The 27,423-nt window shown below is 46.9% G+C and overlaps 1 protein-coding gene across 1 annotated transcript in view; it reads right to left on the bottom strand.

Moving 5' to 3' along the window:
* The window catches only part of LOC123756207 (uncharacterized), a 376,309-nt gene that overhangs the window by 39,165 nt on the left and 309,721 nt on the right, over positions 1-27,423 (bottom strand). The window contains exon 13 of the mRNA XM_069336649.1: positions 9,075-9,236. Within this exon, the coding sequence (XP_069192750.1) occupies positions 9,075-9,236 (162 nt within the window). The remainder of the gene's footprint in view (positions 1-9,074; positions 9,237-27,423) is intronic.

Here is a 27,423-nt window from a genome sequence, read left to right on the forward strand (position 1 = left end):
TGAGACAATTGTTTGTGATTACCATAGTACTTTGTTGCTGACTTCTGCGATCAGTCAATTAACGTAATTAATCACTTAAGGCAATTTCTTTTGGTTGTCGTCTGGTGACGAGAGTAGAGTCATCTAGGGATTTGTGGAGCTGTGTCCCAGAATCCCGCCTTGCCTGTCTTTGTTACTGTTTACAACAGGGCAACTTCTTGTAGGGAGTTGCAAAGAGTGTTCACACTGGGTTGTGATAGGGGGGAGTCACTGTTGGACTCCCGCCTAGTTACGTGGGTCTCTCCTGGGGGGCGGGAGGACCCCTAAGTTTGTGATTATAGTAGCTGTCAGGGAAACCGAGACACTATTGATTGCATGCTTGTGTCTTTGTCTTCAGTGGATATCCTTCATTTGTTCAGTTAGTTCATGTTGTCAGCCCGAAGTGTCAGCAAGATGGAGCCTGCTGTCACTTCTCGAGGGGCTGTTGAATAGCTGTGTTGCAAATGCCATTTGATGTACAATAACGTAACCATTCGCTGTGGTGTAACTTAGTCTGTGATATTTTTCTTTGATTTGCAATATTGCGTCATCAGTGGGCACACCTGTGTTCAGGTTAGTTCAGTATGCAGCCTCACAGCAAGGGTTGCTATTTAGCTGTTTGTTATCGTGCCACTGGATTGACATTAACGTAACGTAAACTCGGTAATGTAGTAGTTAGTCTCTTGTTATTAATAAATTGTTATGTTATAGAAAACGGTCTTTGATGTCAACCCTTCAACCATATTATTCCACCATATTTCTGCATATTATTAAATGTTGATGTGATCTTGATAAGGCGGCTGTTCTTGGGAATTCGAATTCCAATTCATAGCGCCACATCAAATATAAATATTTGATTATGAGAACCCGTCGGTTACCCTTTATTAGTTTTAACGTCCTGTTTAACTAGGAGGAGCAAGCGGCCTATTGTGGACAGGTTTTCACCCCTGGTGGTGGAGGCCTGGCGGTTTGCTCCCGCTTTTCCTTTTTTCTATTGGACTCATCCTTAACTGCCGTGAGCAGACTTTAAACTTGTAGTCCACCTCCTAAGGGAGGCAGGGGTAGAGAAAAATCTCACAGAGAGATTGAGCCTGCTCTTCCCTATATCAGTCACGTCATTCTACAAGTACAAGATGCTACATTAAAGATACGTCCACCAGTAGCACAAAACGTTTTGACCAGGAAGCAAAGAGTACCCTGCACCACCCGTCACGCCCGCTCACCGCCCGTCGTCAACGAGCTAACTACCCATTCTCCGCCTGCCTGCTCCTGATTGGCTGGTGTATCTCTGACAGCACACCTGCACCTGCACTCACGCCCTCTACCTGAGTCGACGTCTGGGCCAGCTCAAGCCGTCCTCCTCAGAATATTCCTGTGCTCTTAGAAGTTGACATCTCTCTCTGGTATACTAAGCCCTGGCTGTCGTATACTAAGGGAGGTAGCAGCTACAGCCAATATTCTCAGCACCTGATTATTATTGCAATGCACATTATTTTATTGTAGAGTAAATTTTCATATCTAGTAATTATTCATGTTGTTTTGTTTGTTGACTTGTTTTGAATTTTACGTAAGCCAAGGGATTGTCTTTGTTCATATTTTGTTTTCTAAAGTAATTAAAATTTCATTGTTTATTTTGTGTTTTGCGTGTCTTCCCATTACCTTACCACAGACAAACAGGCAAGCAGTCTCTTTTTTTTTTTGTAAGTGTGACCAGGCATTGACACCTGCCATTGGAGGACTGCCGAACATCAACACTCCAACACTTTACCGTCACAACACACACACACACATGCACGCACGCACAAACCAGCCTACCGCCAACCTCACCCCTCACCCAAGGGACTGACCCTCCATATCTCACCCACCTGATTGTTCTCCTTCCTCTCTTCCTCTCTGCATATTTCACTCTCTCCCTCACTCTCCCTCCCTTTCACTCCCCTTCACTCCTCCTCTCCCTTTCACTCCCTCTCTTCCTTTCCCTCCATCCCTCCACCAGTTAACCCACCCCCACCATGCCAGCCCCACAATAAACACACACACGCACACACAGTCACACACACACACACGCACACACACACACACACACACACACACACACACACACACACACACACACACACACACAGAAACTTGTGTAAAGAATCATTCAAAACTTTGTATACCACATATGTCAGGCCAATCCAGGAGTATGCAGCCCCAGCATGGAGTCCATATCTAGTCAAGGATAAGACTAAACTGGAAAAGGTTCAAAGGTTTGCCACCAGACTAGTGCCCGAGCTGAGAGGTATGAGCTACGAGGAGAGACTACGGGAATTAAACCTCACTTCGCTGGAAGACAGAAGAGTTAGGGGGACATGATCACCACATTCAAGATTCTGAAGGGAATTGATAGGGTAGATAAAGACAGTCTATTTAACACAAGGGGAACACGCACAAGGGGACACAGGTGGAAACTGAGTGCCCAAATGAGCCACAGAGATATTAGAAAGAACTTTTTTAGTGTCAGAGTGGTTGACAAATGGAATGCATTAGGAAGTGATGTGGTGGAGGCTGACTCCATACACAGTTTCAAGTGTAGATATGATAGAACCCGATAGGCTCAGGAATCTGTACACCTGTTGATTGACGGTTGAGAGGCGGGACCAAAGAGCCAGAGCTCAACCCCCGCAAACACAACTAGGTGAGTACAACTAGGTGAGTACACACACACACACACACACACACACACACACACACACACACACACACACACACACACACACACACACACAGGTCAAGCGGGATAGTAAGACAACAGAATGAAGCTGGAGGAGAGGGACTGGACGAGTCATTCATGGAGATGATTCCTAAGGCATGGAAGGAAGTCAGTGGGGTATTGAAGGACCTGAGGGAAACTATATGTTAGCTGCAGATAGAACTAAGTGCAGCACAAGAGGAGATAAAAAGCCTAAAAACAGGCCCTCCTCAGACTCTGGCCCAGGGGACCAACCCCCAGGTGCCAGGAGATGTAGCAATGGCAGGGACCCCTACAATTGGCCCAACCTTTGCTGAAATGCTTAAGAGCCCAGGAGCAATGTCCACAGTCAAGGAAGTTGTAATGAAAGCAGTAACCTCACAGGAGGCAGGTAGATGCACAAGCCAGCTAATGGAAAGGAAAAGAGCTGTAGTAGTGGTAGGTGTGAGGGAACAAGAGGGCTCCACAAGGGAGGAATCGAGGACTAAAGCCAAAGCTGCAGTGGCAGAGATATTAAAGGAGATAGGAAAGGTAGGGGCTGAACGAGACATAGAACAGTTTTTCCGGATTGGCCAGTACAACAGAGACAAAAAGAGATTGATCAAGGTAGTATTCAAGAGCGAGGACATGAAAGAGGACATCCTAGTAAAGAAGAGCAAACTGAGGTATGCAAGGAACTACAAAGAGGTATATGTTCAGAGGGACATGACCAGAGACGAGATAGTAAGGGCAGCAGATGCAAGGAAAAGGCGCAAGGAGAGGGAAGGGAGCCAGGGAACCTCAGCCTCCAACCCAGCAATCTCAGAGTGGAGTGGGGAACCCCAATCCAGCAACCCAGGAACCCCAGGGGGGAATGCAACACCCCAGCCCACCACCCAATAGGGCCCTCCCTATCCCCCAGCACAAACCCTTCCTTGCCCCTGCATAATGCCCATCAGGAAACCCAAATCCTCCCCCTCCCCTTACCCCAAGTAGCCCCTGCTTTCCCAGCCCCTGGTCTTCACCCTGCCCCTAGCAGGCCTGAGCAAGACCAAAGCCCTCTATCCCCCACTCCATCTCCCTCCAAACCCCTGTCAACTACACCGCAGGAGAGCGTGCCCTCTCCCCAAGCAATACCTGCCCCCCTCACTCCCAGGACATCTTCCTGTCCCAAGCAGACCTGAGGAAGACCTAAGCCCTCCACCCCCCCACTCCACCTCCCCCTGAACCCCTGGAAACTACCTCACAGGAGGATGAGCCTACCCAAGTAGCAATGACCATAGAACAACCTCCTACACTTGTGGGGAGTGAGGGTGAAATTGGATATAAGAAAGTGAGCTTCAAGGTAATGTACTCAAACATTGATGGGATTACCAATAAAGCAAAGTGAACTGGCAGAAAGGGTGCAAGAAGAAAACCCAGATGTAATAGGACTAACGGAAACAAAATTGTCAGGAATCATAACAGATGCTGTGTTTCCAAAGGACTACTATATAGTAAGGAAAGAGAGGGAAGGGAGAGGAGGTGGAGGAGTGGCCCTGCTAATAAGGAAGGACTGGAGTTTTGATGAGATGGAAATTCCAGGCTGTGACGGATTCAGAGATTACATAACAGGAACTATAACAATGGGTGGACCTAAGATAATAGTGGCAGTCATTTACAACCCTCCCCTAAATGACAGAAGACCTAGACAGGAGTTTGATAGGAACAACATGGCAACCATTAATATAATAGAGAGAGCAGCTTCAGTTGCCTACAGGAATGGCTCAAGACTCTTAATCATGGGCGATTTCAACCATGGAAAGATAGACTGGGAGAATGGGGACCCACATAGTGGTGCAGATACGTGGAGAGCTAAACTCTTGGAAGTGGCAACAAGGAGTTTTCTCAGCCAGCATGTCAAGGAACCCACAAGAGTGAGAGGCAATGATGAACCAGCTAGACTCGACTTGATATTCACCCTGAATGAGTCAGAAATAAGGGAAGTCAAAGTTGAAGCCCCCATAGGAATGAGTGACCACAGTGTACTGACCTTTGAGTACTTGGTGGAGGTAGGGATAACCTATCCAAGGATGGGAGTAGAGGGAAAAAGACTGAATTACTGAAGAGGAAAATATGACGAGATGAGGAACTTCCTCAGGGGAATATCATGGGAAACAGAACTTAGATACAAGAATGTGCAGGTCATGATGGATTTTGTCACCCAGAAGTGCCAGGAAGATACAGACAGGTTTATCCCCGTCCAAAAGGAGAAAAACGAAAAACAACAGAAAAACCCATGGTTCAACCAGGAATGTAAGGTAGCGAAGCAACTGAGTAAAAGAACATGGAGAAACTACAGAAATAACAGAACACCAGAGAGCAGGGAGAGATACCAGAGGGCCAGAAATGAGTACCTCAGAGTGAGGAGGGAAGCAGAGAGACAGTTTGAAAATGACATCGCGAGTAAAGCCAAGACCCAACCAAAGCTGCTCCACAGCCACATCAGGAGGAAAACAGCAGTGAAGGAACAAGTGATGAAGCTGCGGAAAGGGGAGAACAGATACACAGAGAATGACAAGGAGGTGTGTGAAGAACTCAACAAGAGATTTCAGGAGGTCTTCACAATAGAACAAGGAGAAGCAACTGCACTAAATGAGGAGGTGGCAAACCAAGCAACCTTGGAGGAATTTGACCTCACCAGTGATGAGGTCAAAAGGTGCCTGCTGGAGCTGGATGTGACAAAGGCTGTTGGGCCTGATAGAATCTCACCATGGATATTAAAGTAAGGTGCAGAAGCACTAAGTGTGCCACTCTCTATGGTGTACAACAGGTCACTGGAAACAGGAGACTTACCAGAAAGTTGGAAGACAGCTAACGTGGTCCCAATATACAAAAAGGGTGACAGGCAAGAGGCACTGAATTACAGGCCAGTTTCCTTAACTTGTATACCATGCAAGGTGATGGAGAAGATCGTGAAGAAAAGGCTCGTAGAGCATCTGGAGGGAAATAACTTTGTAATGCACCACCAACATGGGTTCAGAGATGGTAAATCGTGCCTCACAGGTTTAATAGAATATTATGACCAGGCAACGAAAATTAGGCAGGAAAGAGAAGGGTGGGTCGACTGCATTTTCCTGGATTGCCAAAAAGCCTTTGACACAGTACCCCATAAAAGGCTGTTAATAAAGTTGGAGCAAAAGGCAGGAGTAAAAGGGAAGGTGTTCCAGTGGATAAGGGAGTACTTAAGCAACAGGAAACAGCGAGTAACGGTGAGGGGGAGACATCAGAGTGGCGAGATGTCACCAGCGGAGTCCCACAGGGCTCGGTTCTTGGACCCATCCTGTTTCTAATATATGTGAACGATCTTCCAGAGGGTATAGACTCATTCCTCTCAATGTTTGCTGATGATGCAAAAATTATGAGAAGAATCAAGACGGATGAAGATAGACAGAGACTACAGGATGACCTGGATAAACTGGAGGAATGGTCTAGAAAATGGCTGCTAAAGTTCAACTCAGGAAAGTGTAAGGTGATGAAATTAGGCGAAGGGAGCAGGAGGCTGAACACAAGGTATCATCTGGGAGGGAAAATCCTGCAAGAGTCAAATAGAGAGAAGGATCTGGGGGTTGATATCACACCGAACCTGTCCCCAGAGGCCCACATCAAAAGAATATCATCAGCGGCATATGCTAGACTGGCCAACATACGAACTGCCTTCAGAAACTTGTGTAAGGAATCCTTCAGAACCCTGTATACCACTTATGTAAGACCAATCCTGGAGTATGCAGCTCCAGCCTGGAGTCCATACCTAGTTAAACACAAGACAAAGTTAGAGAAGATTCAGCGGTATGCCACCAGGCTCGTCCCGGAACTGAGAGGATTGAGCTTCGAGGAAAGGCTAAAGGAGCTGAACCTCACATCCTTGGAAAACAGAAGAGTAAGGGGAGACATGATAACCACCTACAAAAAAAGGAATTGACAGGGTGGACAAAGACAAACTCTTCAGCACGGGTGGGACACGAACAAGGGGACACAGGTGGAAACTTAGTACCCAGATGAGCCACAGAGACGTTAGAAAGAATTTTTTCAGTGTCAGTGTAGTTATTAAATGGAATGCACTAGGAAGTGATGTGGTGGAGGCTGACTCCATACACAGTTTCAAGTGTAGATATGATGGAGCCCAATAGGCTCAGGAATCTGTACACCAGTTGATTGACAGTTGAGAGGCGGGACCAAAGAGCCAAAGCTCAACCCCCGCAAGCACAGTTAGGTGAGTACAATTAGGTGAGTACAAGCCAGTCCTCTCCCTGTCACACACACAAGCCAGTGATCTCCCTGCCACTCACACAAGCCAGTCCTCTCCCTGTCACACACCCAAACTAGTCCTCTCTCTCACACACACAAGCCAGTCCCTTCCCTGTCACTCACACAAGCCAGTCCTTTCCCTGTCACACATACAAGCCAGTCCTCTCCCTGTCACACACACACACACACACAAGCCAGTCCTCTCCCTGTCACTGACACAAGCCAGTCCTCTCCCTGTCACACATACAAGCCAGTCCTCTCCCTGTCACACACACAAGCCAGTCTTCTCCCTGTTACTCACACAAGTCAGTCCTCTCAGTGTCACACATACAAGCCAGTCCTCTTCCTGTCACACACACAAGGCAGTCCTCTCTGTCACACACACAAGCCAGTCCTCTCTGTCACACACACAAGCCAGTCCTCTCCCTGTCACTCACACAAGCCAGTCCTCTCCCTTTCACACATACAAGCCAGTCCTCTCCCTGTCACACACACAAGCCAGTCCTCTCCCTTTCACACACACAAGCCAGTCCTCTCCCTGTCACACACACAAGTCAGTCCTCTCCCTGTCACATACACAGGCCAGTCATCTCCCTGTCACACACACAAGCCAGCCCTCTCCCTGTCACACACACAAGCTAGTCCTCTTCCAGTCACACACTCACGTCAGTCCTCTCCCTGTCACACACACAAGCCAGTTCGTTCCTTGTCACACACACAAGCCAGTCCTTTCCCTGTCACACACACAAGCAAGTCCCCTCCCTGTCACATGCACACGCCAGTCCTCTCCCTGTCACACACACAAGCCAGTCCACTCCCTGTCACATGCACACGCCAGTCCTCTCCCTGTCACACACACCAGATAGTCCTCTTCCAGTCACACACACAAGCCAGTCCTCTCCCTGTCACACACACACACAAGCCAGTCCTCTCCCTGTCACACACACAAGCTAGTCCTCCCCCTGTCACACACACACAAGCCAGTCCTCTCCCTGTCACACACACAAGCCAGTCCTCTCCCTTTCACACACACAAGCCAGTCCTCTCCCAGTCACACACACAAGCCAGTCCTCTCCCTATCACACACACGCCAGTCCTCTCTCTGTCACACTCACAAGCCAGTCCACTCCCTGTCACTCACACAAGACAGTGCTCTCCCTGTCACACATACAAGCCAGTCCCCTCGCTGTCACACACACAAGCCAGTCCTCTCTGTCACACACACAAGCCAGTCCTCTCTGTCACGCACACAAGCCAGTGCTCTCCCTGTCACTCACACAAGAAAGTCCTCTCCCTGTCACACATACAAGCCAGTTCTCTCCCTGTTACACACACAAGCCAGTCCTCTCGCTGTCACACACACAAGCCCGTCCTCTCTGTCACACACACAAGCCAGTCCTCTCCCTGTCACACACACAAGCCCGTCCTCTCTGTCACACATACAAGCCAGTCCTCTCTCTTTCACTCACACAAGCCAGTCCTCTCTGTCACACACACAAGCCAGTCCTCTCCCTGTCACACATAGAAGCCAGTCCTCTCCCTGTCACACACACAAGCCAGTCCTCTCTGTCACGCACACAAGCCAGTCCTCTCCCTGTCACTCATACAAGAAAGTCCTCTCCCTGTCACACATACAAGCCAGTCCTCTCCCTGTTACACACACAAGCCAGTCCTCTCGCTGCCACACACACAAGCCCGTCCTCTCTGTCACACACACAAGCCCGTCCTCTCTGTCACACACACAAGCCAGTCCTCTCCCTGTCACACACACAAGCCCGTCCTCTCTGTCACACACACAAGACAGTCCTCTCCCTGTCACACACACAAGCCAGTCCTCTCCCTGTCACACACACAAGCCCGTCCTCTCTGTCACACATACAAGCCAGTCCTCTCCCTGTCACACACACAAGCCCGTCCTCTCTGTCACACATACAAGCCAGTCCTCTCCCTTTCACTCACACAAGCCAGTCCTCTCTGTCTCTCACACAAGCCAGTCCTCTCTGTCACTCACTCAAGCCAGTCCTCTCCCTGTCACTCACATATACAGGATACTGACCAGTATTTAGCCTGGTGAGCTGCTTGAGGTTGTTATATGTGAGCCTGTTGTCGAGCCAGGTCATGGCCAGGTTGTAGCTGATGGTGAGGAGCATGGTGGTAGTGTCCACGGTCACGGTGTCCATCGACACGTTCACGGAGATGGCCAGGGACTCATCGCTCGCTGCCCAACACGCACATTATTTATTGATATTCAGTCTGTTATCTATGTTTTTTTTAACGTAAGAAATATCAGTTGATTAACCCAACTAAAAGCGTCAAATCCTAGGCCTAACCTACTAGAGACAATACTCCTTAGTCCACGAAAGATTTTATATTTCCGTAAGTCACAGCAATATTTATGCAGGGGTCGATGGTATGACAAATGTGGTGGTTTAGTAGGAGGCCGGGCACTGATGGTAGCACGTGGAACTAGAGAGTTCTGAATAAATTAATCTCTCTCTCTCTCTCTCTCTCTCTCTCTCTCTCTCTCTCTCTCTCTCTCTCTCTCTCTCTCTCTCTCTCTCTCTCTCTCTCTCTCTCTCTCTCTCTCTCCCTCTCTCTCTCTCCCTCTCTCTCTCTCTCACTCTCTCTCTCTCACTCTCTCTCTCTCACTCTCTCTCTCTCTCTCTCTCTCTCTCTCTCTCTCTCTCTCTCTCTCTCTCTCTCTCTCTCTCTCTCTCTCTCTCTCTCTCACTCTCTCTCTCTCACTCTCTCTCTCTCTCTCTCTCTCTCTCTCTCTCTCTCTCTCTCTCTCTCTCTCTCTCTCTCTCTCTCTCTCTCTCTCTCTCTCTCTCTCTCTCTCTCTCTCTCCCTCTCTCTCTCTCTCTCACTCTCTCTCTCTCACTCTCTCTCTCTCTCTCTCACTCTCTCTCTCACTCTCTCTCTCACTCTCTCTCTCACTCTCTCTCTCTCTCTCTCTCTCTCTCTCTCTCTCTCTCTCTCTCTCTCTCTCTCTCTCTCTCTCTCTCTCTCTCTCTCTCTCTCTCTCTCTCTCTCTCTCTCTCTCACTCTCTCTCTCACTCTCTCTCTCTCTCTCTCTCTCTCTCTCTCTCTCTCTCTCTCTCTCTCTCTCTCTCTCTCTCTCTCTCTCTCTCTCTCTCTCTCTCTTTAAACTAAGACAAGGGTTCACAGGGATTGACAAATGACGTACCTAGTGAAACGTTATGCAAGAGCTGTTATCCTACCTCAGCTCTTCTGAAGCATGCTCGTAGAAACTCATTTATCTCATGAAAATGTACTTTAAAACAATCATATAGAGAGAGATATCATATATTTACTATCATTATAAAGAACCTGGTGAAATTGCAAGCAAGAGTTGTACTCCTACCTCAGCTCAGTTAAATCCTGCGCCTAAAGTCCAAATCTATTTCATTAGCTTATTATAGACATCATTAGGAATAAACTTTAGTAATTAAAAACATTAAGTAACAATTATGTAAGGAACAGGATGAGCCCCATAGCCAACTTTTGTGCCAAAGCCTTTATGTGATTAGTTGACCTGACAGGGACAGTTACAATTGGTGCCATGTTATGGCACCTTTGCCCTCCTCTTCCTTGCTGAATGCTGAGGAAGAGCCCAGAGGCCATATTCACAGTCATGAAAGTTGCAATGAAAGCAGTAACTTCGTGGGAGGCAGTAATATGCACGTGTTAGCTAATGGAAAGGAAAAGAGCTGTATTCGTGGTAGGTATTAACAAACAATAATGTTCAAGGCAGGAAGTGTGGAGGGCCAAAAACATAGCTGCAGTGTCAAGAATCCTGAAGGAGATACTAATGGAAGGTGTTGAACAATGCATACAAAAGCTTTTCCTGTATAGCCAAGATAACAATCTATTGATAAAGGTAGTATTCAGGAACGAGGCCACCAAAGAGGACATTCTAGTAAAGAAAAGCAAACTGCACTATATAGAGGAATAGTATTCCAACATCAAATTACGACATCAATTACTAACCCCTTACATACTAAGTTTAAACGGTTATGTCAGGTCCACACTAATAATACTAATATTACCAATTTCTCAAAGACAACATAATCAGCAACATTCCAAATAAACTAGGAAGATACCACGTATGCAGAATCCCTTATTCGTATAATTTCTCTCGTGTAGTTACATAAAACTTTCAGTGTGAAGACAAAATACATTAAAGAAGTACTTATTAATAGTCACTGCACTTAAATAGTCAGTAAATCAAGCGTCGTTCTCCTAACGTCAATAATGACCTAATTTGATCCAAGCTGGGGTTGCGTCCACAGCTGGGAAGCGGCGCCATTAGGCAGAAAGCCCGAGACCCCGTAGCGCTTGGCAGAGAAGAAGCTAAAACGTTTTTCCTCTTAATTGCCAAATATAGTCACATTTAAATTGTTCTTGCATAGGAAAGAAACATTTTCTCTCCACCAACGATCTCAACAAACCAGGGTGGTGTTATTTCCGAGCAATTGTTGTATTTTATGTTATTGGCCATTTTCATGATCACTTTAACTTTGCACGGTTATGACACATGTGCTCCATGAAATATGGGCAAGCCTCAATAATATAGCCTCAGCTTCTTGATTATACGCAGTGTAGCAGTGTACTACTTAAGAATTATTGGGCAGGTGCAGTACCAGAAGAAGAGAGTATCGAGTCGACCTGTGCATCACGAGGCTACCTAAGTCGCCATCAAGTCTTCACTAACTGTATCGTCTGTGACCCAAGGAAACAGATGCCCATTATCACGCCTAGTGATAAGAGATAAGAGAGACTCTAGAGATAAGAATTGATATTTTCTACTAATCCATCTTGAGGTTATCGTGAGATGATTTCGGGGCTTAGTCTCACCGCGGCCCGGTCCTCGACCAGGCCTATATTTTGTTACTCACCTCCAGGAAGCAGCTTGTAACAGCTGTCTAACTCCCAGGTACCTATTTACTGATAGGTAACAGGAGCATCAGGGTGAAAGAAATTCTGCCCATTTGCTTTTGCCTCCACCAGGGATCGAAACCGGAACCTCACGACTACGAATCCGAAGCGCTGTCCACTCAGCTGTCTGGCCCTTAGTAACTGTACTAACAAATTATTAATTTTTGTAGTTTATGATCATCCACTAATGTGGTTTAAATTATGAATGTACGTATAGAACCACACAAAAGTGTTGAATGATAAACCCCAGCAGGAATTTTTAATATAATACAGTTCACTTACCATATATATAGTCCATTTCAGTTAATTAATGTTAAAGTAGATATCTACTTGTATTTTAACAGTACTCAATCAATCTTTTGCTGGGCAACTTCCCCACACCACAGGAGGACGAGCCTACCCGAGAATATCTGCCCATGGAGCAGCTTCCTACACCAGTGGAGAGTGTGTGCGATAATGGATATAGAAAAATAAGCTTCAAGATAATATAGTTAAACATTGATGGGATTACTATAAAGCAAGTGAACTGGAAGAAAGGGCGCAGGAAGATAACCCAAATGTAATAGGACTCCTAGAAACGAAGTTATCAGGCATCATAACAAATGCAGTGTTTCTGCAGAACTACTATATATTAAGGAAAGAGATAGAAAGGGGAGGAGTGGCCCCTGCTGATATGGAAAGACCAGAGCTTGGAACAGAAGGGTATCCCTGGCTGTGAAGGATTCAGAGACGTCATAATAGGAACGATGACAATGGGTGGACCTAAGATAATAGGAGCAGTCATTAGAACCCTCTATTGAATGACAGAAGTCCCAGACAGGAGTTCGATAAATAACAAGGCAATAATTAATATAATAGAGAGAGCAACTTCAGTTCACTGCAGAAATGGATCCAAAATCTTAATCATGGCCGACTTCAACCACAGAAGTCGCCAATGATCTCTCAGAAGACTGGGAGAATGGACAACGACATGGAGGTGCAGCTACATAGAAAGTTAAACTATTGGATGTGACAACAAGAAACTTTCTGAGCCAACATTTCAAGGGACCCAGAAGCATGAGAGGCAACGATGAACCAGCTAGAATCAACGTGATATGCACCTTCAAGACATAATGAGAGTCAAATTTGAAGCCCCCTTAGGAATGAGTGACACAGCATATTTGACATTTAAATATATGGTGGAAGTTGGGATAACCTATCGAAGGAAGGAATCTGAAAGGAAAAGGCTGACTTACCGAAGAGGAAAACAAGGACGAGATGAGGAACTTCCTATTCCGAATCCATGAGAAACAGATCTTAGAGAAAATGTACACGATATGATGCACTACGTCACCCAGAAGTGCCAGAAAGCTGCAGAGAGGTTTATCCTGTCCCAAAAGGAGAAGAATGAAAAGCAACAGACAAATCAGTGGTTCAATTAGGAATGTAACATAGTGATGCAATTGAGTTAAAGAACATGGAGAAATTACAGGAATAGCAGAACACCAGAGAGCAGGGAGAAATATCAGAGGACCAGGAATGAGTACCTCAGAGTGAGGAGTAAAACCAAAACTGCTCCACAGCCACATCAGGAGGAAAACAGCAGTGAAGAAACAAGCGATGAATCTGAAAAAATGGGAGAACAGATACATAAATAATGACATGGAGGTGTCTGAAGAACTCAACAATAGATTTCAGGAGATCTTCACAAAAGACTAAGGAGAAACCCCTGGACTAAATGAGTAGGTGGCATACCAAGCAACCCCGGAAGATTTAAGCTCACCAGTGATTGTGGTCAAAAGGAATCTTTTGTAACTGAATGTGACATAAACTGCTGTGTATGACATAATCTCACCGTGGATACTAAAAGAAGGTGCAGAAGCACTAAGTGTGATACACTTTATTGCGTATGACAGGTCAATGGAAACATGAAACCTACAGGAAAGCTGGAAGACCGCTAATGTAGTCCAAATATACAAAAAGGGTGACAGGCTAGAGGTACTGATCAACAGGTCAGTTTCCTGTATAATGGAAATGATGAAAAGAATGAGCGATCAGTGTACTGACGCTTGAATATCTAGTCGAAGAAGTGATAGAGTACTCGAGGAAGGGAACTGAAAACAAATGACTAGCATTCCGTAAAGAAAACTATGAGGAGATCAGAAAATTCCTAACGGGTATAACATGGGAAACAGAGCTCAGGGGAAAGATGGCCCAAGACATGATGGAATACATCATGCAGAAGAGTAAGGATGCAGCAGACAAGTTTGTCCCGCCCTAAAGGAAAAAAAAATAAATGCAGATGAGAAACCCTTGGTTTAATGTAAGATGTAAGTTAGCTCAGCAACAAAGTAAAAGAGCGTGGAGAAAATATAAATAATAACAAGACACGTGAGAGCAGAGAAATATATTCCGGAAAGCTAAAAATGAATAGGTAGAGGTGAGAAGAGAGGCGGAAGATATGAATCGAATATGAAAACAAAACAGCAAGCAAGGCAAAGACTCAACCTAAATTGCTGCTCAGCCACATCAGGAGAAAGACAACAGTGAAGGAACAGGTAGTGAAACTGAAGATAAGGGCAGACAGATTCCCTACAAACGACAAGGAAGTGTTGAGAAACTCAATAAGAAATTCCAGGAGGTCATCACAATAAAGCAAGGAGAAGTCCCAGAGATAAGAGAGGGAATTTCAAACCAGACACCACTAGAGGAGTTTGTGATTACCAGTGGGAAGATGAGGAAGCATCTGCTTGATTTGGACGTGACAAGGGGTAAAGGCTGTGATGGAATCTCACCATGTATTCAAATAGAAGGAGCAGAAGCTATGTGTCTGCTACTCTCCATGCTGGATAACAAATCACTGGCATCAGGTGAACTGCCAAAAATTTGGAAGACAGCTAGTGTAGTTTCGATGTACAAAAAGTGTGATAGACAGGATGCACTGAACTACAGGCCAGTGTCCCTAACTGACATTCCATGCAAGATGGTGGAGAAGATTGTACGAAAAAGCTAGCAGAACATCTGGCGTGAAAAAACTTTGTAACACAACATCAGCATGGGTTCAGAGATTGCAAATCATGCCTAACAGGTTTAATTGAGTTCTATGACCAGGCAAATAAAATTAGGCAAGAGAGAGAGGGCTGGGAAGACTGCTTTTTTCTGGACTGCCAGAAAGCTTTTGACACAGTGTCACATAAGAGACTAGTGCACAAGCTGGAGATGCAGTCAGGAGTGAGAGGGAAGGTACTCCAATGGATAAGAGAGTACCTAAGCAATAGGATACAACGAGTCACTGTGAGGGGTGAGGTATCAGAGTGGCAATGGCACACATGGCAATGCCAGTAACACGCACACACACACACACACACACACACACACACACACACACACACACACACACACACACACACACACACACACACAAACACACACACACACACACACACACACACACACACACACACACACACACACACACATAAGAAAAAGAAAGGGACCGAGCATCAGATTATCATCCAAAGGGAAGGTGGGAATGTTACATTGAAAGGAAATGCCTCTGTACCTGATACATTTGCGGATATACTGAAAAAGAGCTCAGAAGCAATGGACACAGTGAGGGAGGTAGCGATGCAAGCAGCTACGTCACAGGAAGCAGCAAGGTGCACCACTCAGCTGCTGGAGAGAAAAAGATCAGTGGTAGTTGTAGGCATCAAAGAACAGGAAGGATCCAACAGGCAAGAATGGAATGGCAAGGATAGAGAGGCAGTACATGGGCTACTGAAGGGGTTACAGATGGAAGGGACTGTACATAACATTGAAAAGGTTTTCAGGTTGGGCTGGTACAACAAGGACAGAAACCGACTTGTAAAGGTGGTGTTTACAAACGAAACCATGAAGGAGGACATTCTCGAAAGGTAGAGTTGTCTACAGCATATGGAGGGATACAAAAAAGTATTCCTGCAGAGGGACAGGACGAAGGAGGAGAGAGCCAGGGCAGCAGAGGCAAGGAGGAAGTGCAGGGAGAGAGGAGCAAACCAGGAAATCACAGCCCCCAACACAACAGTCCCAGAGACAAGAGGAGAACCCAAAACCAGCATCCCAGCAACACCAGAGGGGAGGGCAACACCACCACCCCCCTCTGCATAGAAACCCTCCCTTCCCCTCACCCTACGTGCCCCCACCCAACCCTCCCTCCCCCCACACCCCATTCTGACCCTGATACCCCTTCCCCATTCCCATCATGTCCCCCCTCCCACCTTTCCCCCCCTGTCCCCCCTTCCCCTTCATCCCATACCCTCCCTATCCCTCCTCCCCCCTCACCCCGTATCCTCCATGTCCCCCCTACCTCCTTAACCCACACCCTACCTGTCCCCCCTTTCCCTTAAACCCCCACCCCCCCAAAAAAATCCTCTGAGACCCTGCAAACCACCTCACAGTTCCTCTCACCCAAGGAACAGCTTCCCACACCAGCAGAATGCTCGCCAAGAAAGGGACATGAAAATGAACAGAAGAAAGTGAGCTTCAAGGCGATGTACACTAACATAGATGGGATTTCAAATAAAACAAGTGAACTTGGAGAATGGGCACTAGAAGAAAACCCAGACATAATAGCACTCACAGAAACAAAGTTAACGAAAATCATAACAAATGCAGTGTTTCCACAGGGCTACTATGTAGTGAGGAAAGGGAGAGAAGGGAGAGGAGGAGGTGGTGTAGCTTTGCTACTAAGAGAAGGTTGGAGTTTCGAAGAGATGGTAATTCAGAACTGTGAAGGTTTCAGTGACTACATATCAGGCACCATAGCAACTGGAGGACAGAAAATTATAATAGTAGTCATATATAACCCCCCACCAAATGACAGAAGACCCAGACAGGAATATGATAGAAACAACTTGGCCACCATCAATATAATAGAGAGAGCAGCTTCTGTGGCTAGCAGGAACGGATCCAGACTTCTAATCATGGGAGACTTCAACCATGGGAAGATAGACTGGGGGAACAGAGACCCACATGGAGGCCCAGACACATGGAGAGCTAAGCTGCTGGATGTGGCAACAAGAAACTTTCTAAGTCAACACGTCAAGGGACCGACAAGAATGAGAGGAGGGGATGAACCAGCCTTGCTTGATCTGATATTTACCCTAAATGAGTCGGATATAAGGGAAGTTAAGTTGGAAGCCCCCTTGGGAATGAGTGATCATAGTGTATTGAGCTTTGAGTACCTGGTTGAGCTGGGAATTATCACCCCCAAAAAAGAACTGGGAACCATAGGGCTGGCGTACCGAAAGGGAAACTATGAGGAAATGAATAAATTCTTATGGGATATACATTGGGACACAGAACTCGGAACCAAGTCCGTACAAGACATGAGGGACTATGTCACCCAAAAATGTCAGGATGCTGTAAACAGGATTGTCCCAGCCCGACAGGAAAAAAACAGAGAAGCATAGGAAGAATCCGTGGTTTAATAAGGAATGTATGAAAGCAAAGGAGCTGAACAAAAGGGTATGGAGGAACTTCCGTAATAACAGAACACCAGAAAGTAGAGAGAGATACCAGAGAACCAGGAACGAGTATGTCAGTGTGAGAAGAGCAGCTGAGAAAAGGTATGAAAATGATATAGCTAATAAAGCCAACACCGAACCAAAGCTACTACACAGTCACATCAGGAGGAAGACAACATTGAAGGAACAGGTGATGAAACTTAGGGTGGGCGAGGACAGGTACACAGAGAACGACAAAGAGGTGTGTGAAGAACTCAACAAAATGTTCCAGGAGGTCTTTACAATAGAACAGGGAGATGTCGCGGCGCTAGAAGAGGTGCCAGCAAATCAGGTGACCTTGGATAGGTTCGAAATTACAAGAGATGAGGTCAAGAAGCACCTATTGGAGCTGGATGTGAGAAAAGCTGTTGGGCCGGATGGAATCTCGCCATGGGTATTGAAAGAGTGTGCAGGAGCACCTTTGCCTACCACTCTCCACAGTGTATAGTAGGTCACTGGAAACGGGAGACCTACCAGAAATATGGAACACTGCTAATGTAGTACCAATATACAAAAAGGGTGACAGACAAGAGGCACTGAACTACAGGCCAGTGTCCTTAACTTGTATACCATGCAAGGTGATGGAGAAGATTGTGAGAAAAAACCTAGTAACATATCTGGAGAGAACAGACTTCGTGACAACCCATCAACATGGGTTCAGGGAGGGTAAATCTTGCCTTACAGGCTTGATAGAATTCTACGATCAGGTGACAAAGATTAAACAAGAAAGAGAAGGGTGGGCGGACTGCATTTTTTTGGACTGTCGGAAAGCCTTTGACACAGTACCCCATAAAAGGTTGATGCATAAGCTGGAGAAATAGGCAGGAGTAACTGGTAGGACGCTCCAGTGGATAAGGGAGTACCTAAACAATAGGAAGCAGAGAGTTACAGTGAGGGGTGAGACCTCAGACTGGCGTAAAGTCACCAGTGGAGTCCCACCGGGCTCTGTACTTGGACCTATCCTGTTTCTGATATACGTAAATGATCTCCCAGAGTGTATAGACTCATTCCTCTCAATGTTTGCTGACGACGCCAAAATTATGAGAAGGATAAAGACAGAGGAGGACAGCTTGAGGTTCAAGAAGACCTGGACAAGCTGCAGGAATGGTCGAACAAATGGCTGTTAGAGTTTAATCCAAGCAAATGTAATGTAATGAAGATAGGAGTAGGAAGCAGGAGACCAGGTACAAAGTATCACTTGGTAGATGAAATACTTCAAGAGTCAGAGAGAGAGAAAGACCTGCGGGGTTGATATCACGCCAGACCTGTCCCCTGAAGCTCATATCAAGAGGATAACAGCAGCAGCATATGACAGGTTGGCTAACATAAGAACGGCCTTTAGAAACTTGTGTAAGGAATCTTTCAGAACATTATATACCACATATGTCAGACCAATCCTGGTGTATGCGGCACCAGCATGGAGTCTATATCTAGTCAAGCATAAGACTAAAATGGAAAAGGTTCAAAGGTTTGCCACCAGACTAGTACCCGAGCTGAGAGGTATGAGCTACGAGGAGAGACTACGGGAATTAAACCTCACTTCGTTGGAAGACAGAAGAGTTAGGAGGGACATGATCACCACATTCAAGATCGTCAAGGGAATCGACAGGGTTGACAGGCTGTTTAACACAAGGGGCACACGCACTAGGGGACACAGGTGGAAACTGAGTGCCCAAATGAGCCACAGAGATATTAGAAAGAACTTTTTTAGTGTCAGAGTGGTTGACAAATGGAATGCATTAGGAAGTGATGTGATGGAGGCTGACTCCATACACAGTTTCAGGTGTAGATATGATAGAGCCCAATAGGGTCAGGAACCTGTACACCTGTTGATTGACAGTTGAGAGGCGGGACCAAAGAGCCAGAGCTCAACCCCCGCAAGCACAATTAGGTGAGTAAACTAGGTGAGTATACACACACACACACACACACACACACACACACACAAACACACACACACACACACACACACACACACACACACACACACGCACACACGCACACACACACACACACACACACACACACACACACACACACACACGCACACACTCTTCCCTTCCCCACTCTCTCCCTCTCCCACTCCCTCTCTCCCACACTCTCTCTCTCCCACTCTCTATCTCTCTCCCACTCTCTCTCCCACTCTCTCTCCCACTCTCTCTCTCTCTCTCTCTCTCTCTCTCTCTCTCTCTCTCTCTCTCTCTCTCTCTCTCTCTCTCTCTCTCTCTCTCTCTCTCTCTCTCTCTCTCTCTCTCCCTCCCTCTCCCTCTCTTTCCTTCCCCACCCTCTCTGCCCCCCCACACACACACACACACACACACAGACACCTCCCCACCTCTCTCCCTCACCCCGTCTCTCCCTCACCCTGTCTCTCCCTCTCCCTCCCTCCTCTCTCTCCATCTCCTCCCCCACTCCCCTTCTACTTTCTTCTCACTTTAGTGGAAGGGTTGGATCGCCCCCACCCACCCATTTATCTCTCCCTTTATCACTCCCTTTCTCTCTCTCTCTCTCTCTCTCTCTCTCTCTCTCTCTCTCTCTCTCTCTCTCTCTCTCTCTCTCTCTCTCTCTCTCTCTCTCTCTCTCTCTCTCTCTCTCTCTCTCCCTCCCTCCCCCATCCCGCTCTGCCCTCCTGACGAATCCTATCACGGCACAACTATAGAAACAGGGGCAAGCATGACAGCCAGAGGTACCAGGGGAACAGGGAAGAGTCAAGGTGACAAAATGAAGGAAATGTTCGCCCAGTTTCTGGAGGATGTCAAGAGTGAGATGCAAGAAATGATGGAGGAAATGAAAAACGAAATAAGCAACCTGAAAAGAGAGCTGACAGCAGCAAAGGAGGAGATTAGAGCCCTCAAAGAGAATGGTATCGAGGCTGAGACTCAGAAAATCATCCAGGGAGATGGTGGTAATAGTTTTTTGGATGAGAATGCCACAATACAAGCAACATTTGCAGAAATACTAACAAAAAATAACTCTGAAGTAATGACTGCAGTGATGGAGGTGGCCATGAAAGCAGCCACCTCACAGGAGGCGGCACGCTCCACTAGCCAAATGCTGGAAAGGAACAAATCAGTGGTTGCTGTGGGTATTAAAGAGCAGCAAGGGTATAATAGGACAGAGTGGAATGACAAGGACAAAGCAGCAGTGAATGAAGTACTAAAGGCACTAGACATGGAAGGGGCTGAGCATAGCACTGAGAAGGTTTTCAGGCCAGGTTGGTACAACAAAGACCGAGACCGAGTGATAAAGATAGTGTTTGCAAACGAGAGCACAAAAGAAAAGATTCTATCAGGTTCAGGTTCCCCTGAAAAACGTGGGAAAATTAAAAAATGTATTCCTCCAGAGAGACATGACAAGGGAGGAGAGAGCCATGGCGGCAGAAGCAAGGAAGAGGCACAGGGCGAGAGGGGAAAACCAGGAAGTCACAGCTCCCAACACAACACCCCTAGAGGCGAGGGGGGAACCCACAACCAGCTTCCCAGTAACACCAGAGGGGAGGACAACCCCCCCACCCTCCTCTGCATAGAAAACCCCTCTACCCTAAACCCTCCCTGTCCCCACTCAAATGTTCAGCCAAATCTCCCTCCTCCCACATCCAATCCCCACCCTTCTACCCCTCCCCTCCCGCTGAGTCCTCCCTCCCCCCCCCCCTTTACTTCTTGTCCTCCCTCCCTCCCCTTTCACCCCATACCCTCCCTGTCCCTCCCCCTTCACTGGATCCCCCGCCCCTCATCCCAGTATCCTCTGAGACCCTGTTATCCACCTCACAGGTCCTCACACCCATGGAACAGCTTCCCCCACCAGCAGAACACTCACCAAGGAGGCGATTTCAGAAGGGACAGAAGAAAGTGAGCCTCAAAGTAATGTACACTAACATAGATGGAATTACAAATAAAGCAAATGAGCTTGGAGAACGGGTACTAGAGGAAAACCCAGACATAATAGCCCTCACAGAAACAAAGCTAACGAAAACATTAAAAAACGCAGTGTTCCCACAGGACTATTATGTTATGAGGAAAGAGAGGGAAGGAGCTTCTGTTGCTAGCAGGAATGGATCTGGACTACTAATTATGAGAGACTTCAACCATGGGAAGATAGATTGGGAGAACAGAGACCTGCATGGAGGACCAGAAACATTGAGAGCTAAGCTGCTGGACGTGGCAACAAGAAACTTTCTAAGCCAGCACATCAAAGAACCAACAAGTATGAGAGGAGAAGATGAACCAGCAATGCTTGATTTGATATTTACCCTAAATGAGTGGGATATAAGGGAAGTTAAGATGGAAGCGCCTTTGGGAATGAGTGACCACAGTGTATTGAATTTTGAGTACCTGGTAGAGCTAGGAATTATCCCCCCCAAAAAAGAACTAGGAATCAAAACGCTGGCATACCGTAAGGGGAATTATGATCAGATGAGAAGTTTCCTAAGTGAAATACCTTAGGACACAGACCTCAGAGATAAGTCTGTACAGGGTATGATGGACTATGTTACCCAAAAGTGTCAGGAAGCAGTAAACAGGTTCATCCTGGCCCAAAGGGAAAAATCCGAGAAGCAAAAGAAGAATCCTTGGTATAATAGTGCATGTATGGAAGCGAAGAAACTGAACAAAAGGGCGTGGAGGAACTTCCGGAATAACAGAACACCAGAAAGCAGGGAGAGATACCAGAGAACCAGAAAAGAGTATGTAAGGGTGAGAAGAGAAGCAGAGAAAGGTTTTGAAAATGATATAGCAAACAAAGCCAAGACTGAACCAAAGCTACTCCACAGTCACATCAGAAGGAAAACAACAGTGAAAGAACAGGTATCGAAACCTAGAACAGACGAGGACAGGTATTCAGAGAATGACAGAGAGGTGTGTGAAGAACTCAACAAGAGGTTCCAGGAGGTCTTCACAATAGAACAAGGTGAGGTCTCTGTGCTAGGAGAAAGGGAGCTAAACCAGGCGGCCTTGGAAGAGTTCGAAATTACGAGAGAGGAGGTCAAGAGACACCTGCTGGATCTGGATGTTAGAAAGTCTGTTGGTCCAGATGGGATCTCACCATGGATACTGAAAGAGTGTGCAGAGGCACTTTGCTTGCCACTCTCCATAGTGTATAGTAAGTCACTGGAGACGGGAGACCTACCAGAAACATGGAAGACGGCGAATGTGGTCCCAATATACAAAAAGGGCGACAGGCAAGAGGCACTGAACTACAGGCCAGTGTCCTTGACTTGTATACCATGCAAGGTGATGGAGAAGATCGTGAGAAAAAACCTGGTAACACATCTGGAGAGAGGGGACTTCGTGACAAATCGCCAACATGGGTTCAGGGAGGGTAAATCTTGCCTTACAGGCTTGATAGAATTCTACGATCAGTGACAAAGATTAAGCAAGAAAGAGAGGGCTGGGCAGACTGCATTTTCTTGGATTGTCGGAAAGCCTTTGACACAGTACCGCATAAGAGGCTGGTACATAAGCTGGAGAGGCAGGCAGGTGTAGCTGGTAAGGTGCTCCAGTGGATTAGGGAGTACCTAAGCAATAGGATGCAGAGAGTTACGGTGAGGGGTGAGACCTCCGATTGGCGTAAAGTTACCAGTGGAGTCCCACAGGGCTTTGTACTCGGTCCTATCTTGTTTCTGATATATGTAAATGATCTCCCAGAGGGTATCGATTCATTTCTCTCAATGTTTGCAGACGATGCTAAAATTATGAGAAGGATTAAAACAGAAGAGGACTGTTTGAGGCTTCAAGAAGACCTAGACAAGCTGAAGAAATGGTCGATTAAATAGTTGTTAGAGTTTAACCCAACCGTAGGGAGCAGGAGGCCAGATGCAAGGTATCATCTGGGAGAGGAAATTCTTCAGGAGTCACAGAAAGAAAAAGACTTGGGGGTTGATATCACGCCAGACTTGTCTCCTGCAGCACATATCAAGAGGATAACATCAGCGGCATATGCCAGGCTGGCCAACATACGAACGGCATTCAGAAACTTGTGTAAAGAATCATTCAGAACTTTATATACCACATATGTCAGGCCAATCCTGGAGTATGCAGCCCCAGCATTGAGTCCATATCTAGTCAAGGATAAGACTAAACTGGAAAAGGTTCAAAGCTTTGCTACCAGACTAGTACCCGAGCTGAGAGGTATGAGCTATGGGAATTAAACCTCACTTCACTGGAAGACAGAAGAGTTAAGGGGTGACATGATCACCACATTCAAGATTCTGAAGGGAATTGATAGGGTAGATGAAGACAGGCTATTTAACACAAGGAGCACATGCACAAGGGGGCACAGGTGGAAACTGAGTGCCCAAATGAGCCACAGAGATATTAGAAAGAACTTTTTTAGTGTCAGAGTGGTTGACAAATGGAATGCATTAGGAAGTGATGTGGTGGAGGCTGACTCCATACACAGTTTGAAATGTAGATGTGATGGAGCCCAATAGGCTCAGGAATCTGTACACCTGTTGATTGACAGTTGAGAGGCGGGACCAAAGAGCCAGAGCTCAACCCCTGCAAGCACAACTAGGTGAGTACAGAGGAGGACAGCTTGAGGCTTCAAGAAAACCCGGACAAGCTGCAGGAATGGTCGAATAAATGGTTGTTAGAGTTTAACCCAAGCAAATGTAATGTAATGAAGATAGGTGTAAGAAGCAGGAGACCAGATACAAGGTATCATTTGGGAGATAAAATAAAGAGTCAAAGAGAGAGAGAAAGACCTAGGGGTTGATATCATGCCAGACCTGTCCCCTAAAGCTCATATCAGGAGAATAACATCAGCGGCATATGCCAGTTTGGCTAACATAAGAACAGCCTTTAGAAACTTGTGTAAGGAATCTTTCAGAACATTATATACCACATATGTCAGGCCAATCCTGGAGTATGCGGCTCCAGCATGGAGTCCATATCTTGTCAAGCATAAGACTAAACCGCAAAAGGTTTAATGGTTTGCCACCAGACTAGTACCCAAACTGTGGGGTATGAGCTACGAGGAGAGACTACGGGAATTAAACCTCACGTCATTGGGAGACATAATAGTTAGAGTGGACATGATCACCACATACAAGATTCTCAGAGGAATTGATAGGGTAGATAAAGACAGACTTTTTTAACACAAGAGGCACATGCACTAGGAGACACAGGTGGAAATTGAGTGCCCAAATGAGCCATAGAGAGTTAGAAAGAATTTTTTCAGTGTCAGAGTAGTAGACAAATGGAATGCATTGGTAAGTGTTGTTGTGGAGGCTGACGCCATACACAGCTTTAAAAGTAGATATGATAGAGCCCAGTAGGCTCAGGAACCTGTACATTTAGTTGATTGACCATTGAGAGGCGGGACCAAAGAGCCAGAGCTTAACCTCCGCAAGCACAGCTAGGTAAGTACAAGAAGTAACCTGAAGTAGCCAAGACTAGAAGTAACCATCTCTGTTCCCTCCCACCCTCCCAGTTTCCCACGCTCCTCCCCCCCCCTTCCCTCCTACAAACACTCACACTCAGTGTTCATCTAGGTGAATACACACACGCAAGCACGCACAAGCACGCACACGCGCACACACACACACACACACACACACACACCCATAAAAATACACACCCATAAACACACACACAGATGTGATAGTGAAGATCATAACAAATAGTGAATAGGATAGTGAAGAAGTGATTCTAAACGTGTGGCATTGAACTATATCGGTGCTAAGAGGAACAAGAAGCGAAATACTGGTGATATATAGCAACAAGTTAGAGGGACCTACGCTTGGCAGCGGCGTGGATGGAGACAGCAGGCCTACACACCACTGTCAACAGTACTTAACACCTGTTTGTGCTGTGGGATGTTTTGAATTGGCGGTAAGGTAAGGCCTCTCACAAAGTCAGTCAGTCAATCAGTGTACACTGTTATTGCTTTTTAATAGTTAGTCTTGGATATAAGTTAACAAACGGAAATGAATATCATGGAAATGTGCGGCTCATGTGGGACCTAGTTTCTGACACCCAAGTGTGAAAAAAACACTCTGCCCTACAAAGAGACATTTCCCCCCCCCCCCCTTTCTCTCACCCTCACCCCCTCCCACCAGAGCAACAACAGTACACACACGGCCTTCCAAGCATATGGTCCACACCCCCCCATAACCTTCCCACTCTAATCCCCCCCACATACCCTCACCATCCCCTCCCTCTCTCCCACCTCCCCCCCCTCAATAAACACTCAGACACACCTCTCTCTCTGTCTCCCCCCTCTCGCTCTCTCTCTCTCTCTCTCTCTCTCTCTCTCTCTCTCTCTCTCTCTCTCTCTCTCTCTCTCTCTCTCTCTCTCTCTCTCTCTCTCTCTCTCTCTCTCTCTCTCTCTCCCTCTCTCTTTCTCTCTATCCCTCCCTCTCCCCTCTTCTCTCTCCCCCTCTATCCTCTCCCTATCTCTCTCTCTCTCTCTCCTCCTCTCTCTCTCTCTCTCTCTCTCTCTCTCTCTCTCTCTCTCTCTCTCTCCTCTCTCTCTCTCTCTCTCTCTCTCTCTCTCTCTCTCTCTCTCTCTCTCTCTCTCTCTCTCTCTCTCTCTCTCTCTCTCTCTCTCTCTCTCTCTCTCTCTCTCTCTCTCCTCTCTCTCTCTCTCTCTCTCTCTCTCTCTCTCTCTCTCTCTCTCTCTCTCTCTCTCTCTCTCTCTCTCTCTCTCTCTCTCTCTCTCTCTCTCTCTCTCTCTCTCTCTCTCTCTCTCTGCCTCTCTCTCTCTCTGCCTCTCTCTCTCTCTCTCTCTCTCTCTCTCTCTCTCTCTCTCTCTCTCTCTCCCTCCCTCCCTCTCTCCCTCTCTCCCTCTCCCTCCCTCTCTCTCTCTCTTATAGGGAAAACATGGAAGGGACACGTACTCGGGGTGACAAACGACGGATGACAAACGCGGCTGGAACAAATTCAGAGGATGGGGTGGAACAGGAAGCCTGGATGAAGGGAGTATTCCAGCATACGTGGGATGAATTCAGTGAAGGACTGAGGGTAATGAGGGAGACAGTTGCCAACCTGCAGGATGAACTAAGGGCAGCAAAGGAGGAGATAAGATGCCTGAAGGAGACTTCTCCACAATACCAGACACAAACCGTGACTCAGGGAGACAGGAATGCTGCTGTGGAGGGGACCTCCACACCTCAGCTCTCATTTGCTGAAATCCTTAAAAGGAGCCCTAAAGCTAGGTCTGCAGTTAAGGAAGTTGCCATGGAAGTGGCTTCCTCTCAGGAAGCAGCTAGATGTACTAGGCGGCTGATAGAGAGAAAAAGAGCAGTAGTAGTAGCAGGCATTAAAGAGCAAACAGGGCCAGACCAAAGGAGCGGAGAGACAAGAACAAAAACATAGTTAAAGAGAACGTTAAAGAGGTAAGGATGGAGGGAACTGAACAAAATGTTGAAAAGGTTTTCAGGCTTTGAAAGTACAAGGACAGAGACCGAATGATAAAGGTGGTATTCATGAGCGAAATCACGAAAGAGGAACTGTTAGCAAGGAAGTGCTGTCTAGCAAGTGTAGAGAAGTTCAAAAAAGTATTCCTGCAGAGGGATATGACAAGGGAAGAGAGACAGCAGGCAGCAGACGCGAGGAAGGAGTGCAGGGAGAGAGAAAGGAATCAGGGAGCCACAACCCCGATCCTTACAATCCCAGAGGGAAGTGGGAAACCCTCCTCAAACAGTGCACTAGCCACAGGGAGTGCGGCACCACCCCCACATTCTATCCAACAGACACCCTACCTGCCCCAACCCCTGTCAGCCCCCACTAACTACCCACCTAAGGAACCCTCGTCCCACCCACCCCCTCCTCCCACTCACCCCCTCCTCCTACTCCCCCCTCCCCCCAGGACCTCCCTTCTCCCCCATCCCCCAAGCCCTCCCTTCTCCCACATGCCCTCCCGTCTCTCCCACCCACAAGCCCTCCGTTCTCCTCTGCCCCCTTAAGCTTCCCCCCACTCTCCCCCACCCTACCTAAGCCTTCCCCT

Source organism: Procambarus clarkii, chromosome 36, assembly GCF_040958095.1.
Source record: "Procambarus clarkii isolate CNS0578487 chromosome 36, FALCON_Pclarkii_2.0, whole genome shotgun sequence".
In the NCBI taxonomy this organism is placed as follows: Eukaryota; Metazoa; Arthropoda; class Malacostraca; order Decapoda; family Cambaridae; genus Procambarus; species Procambarus clarkii.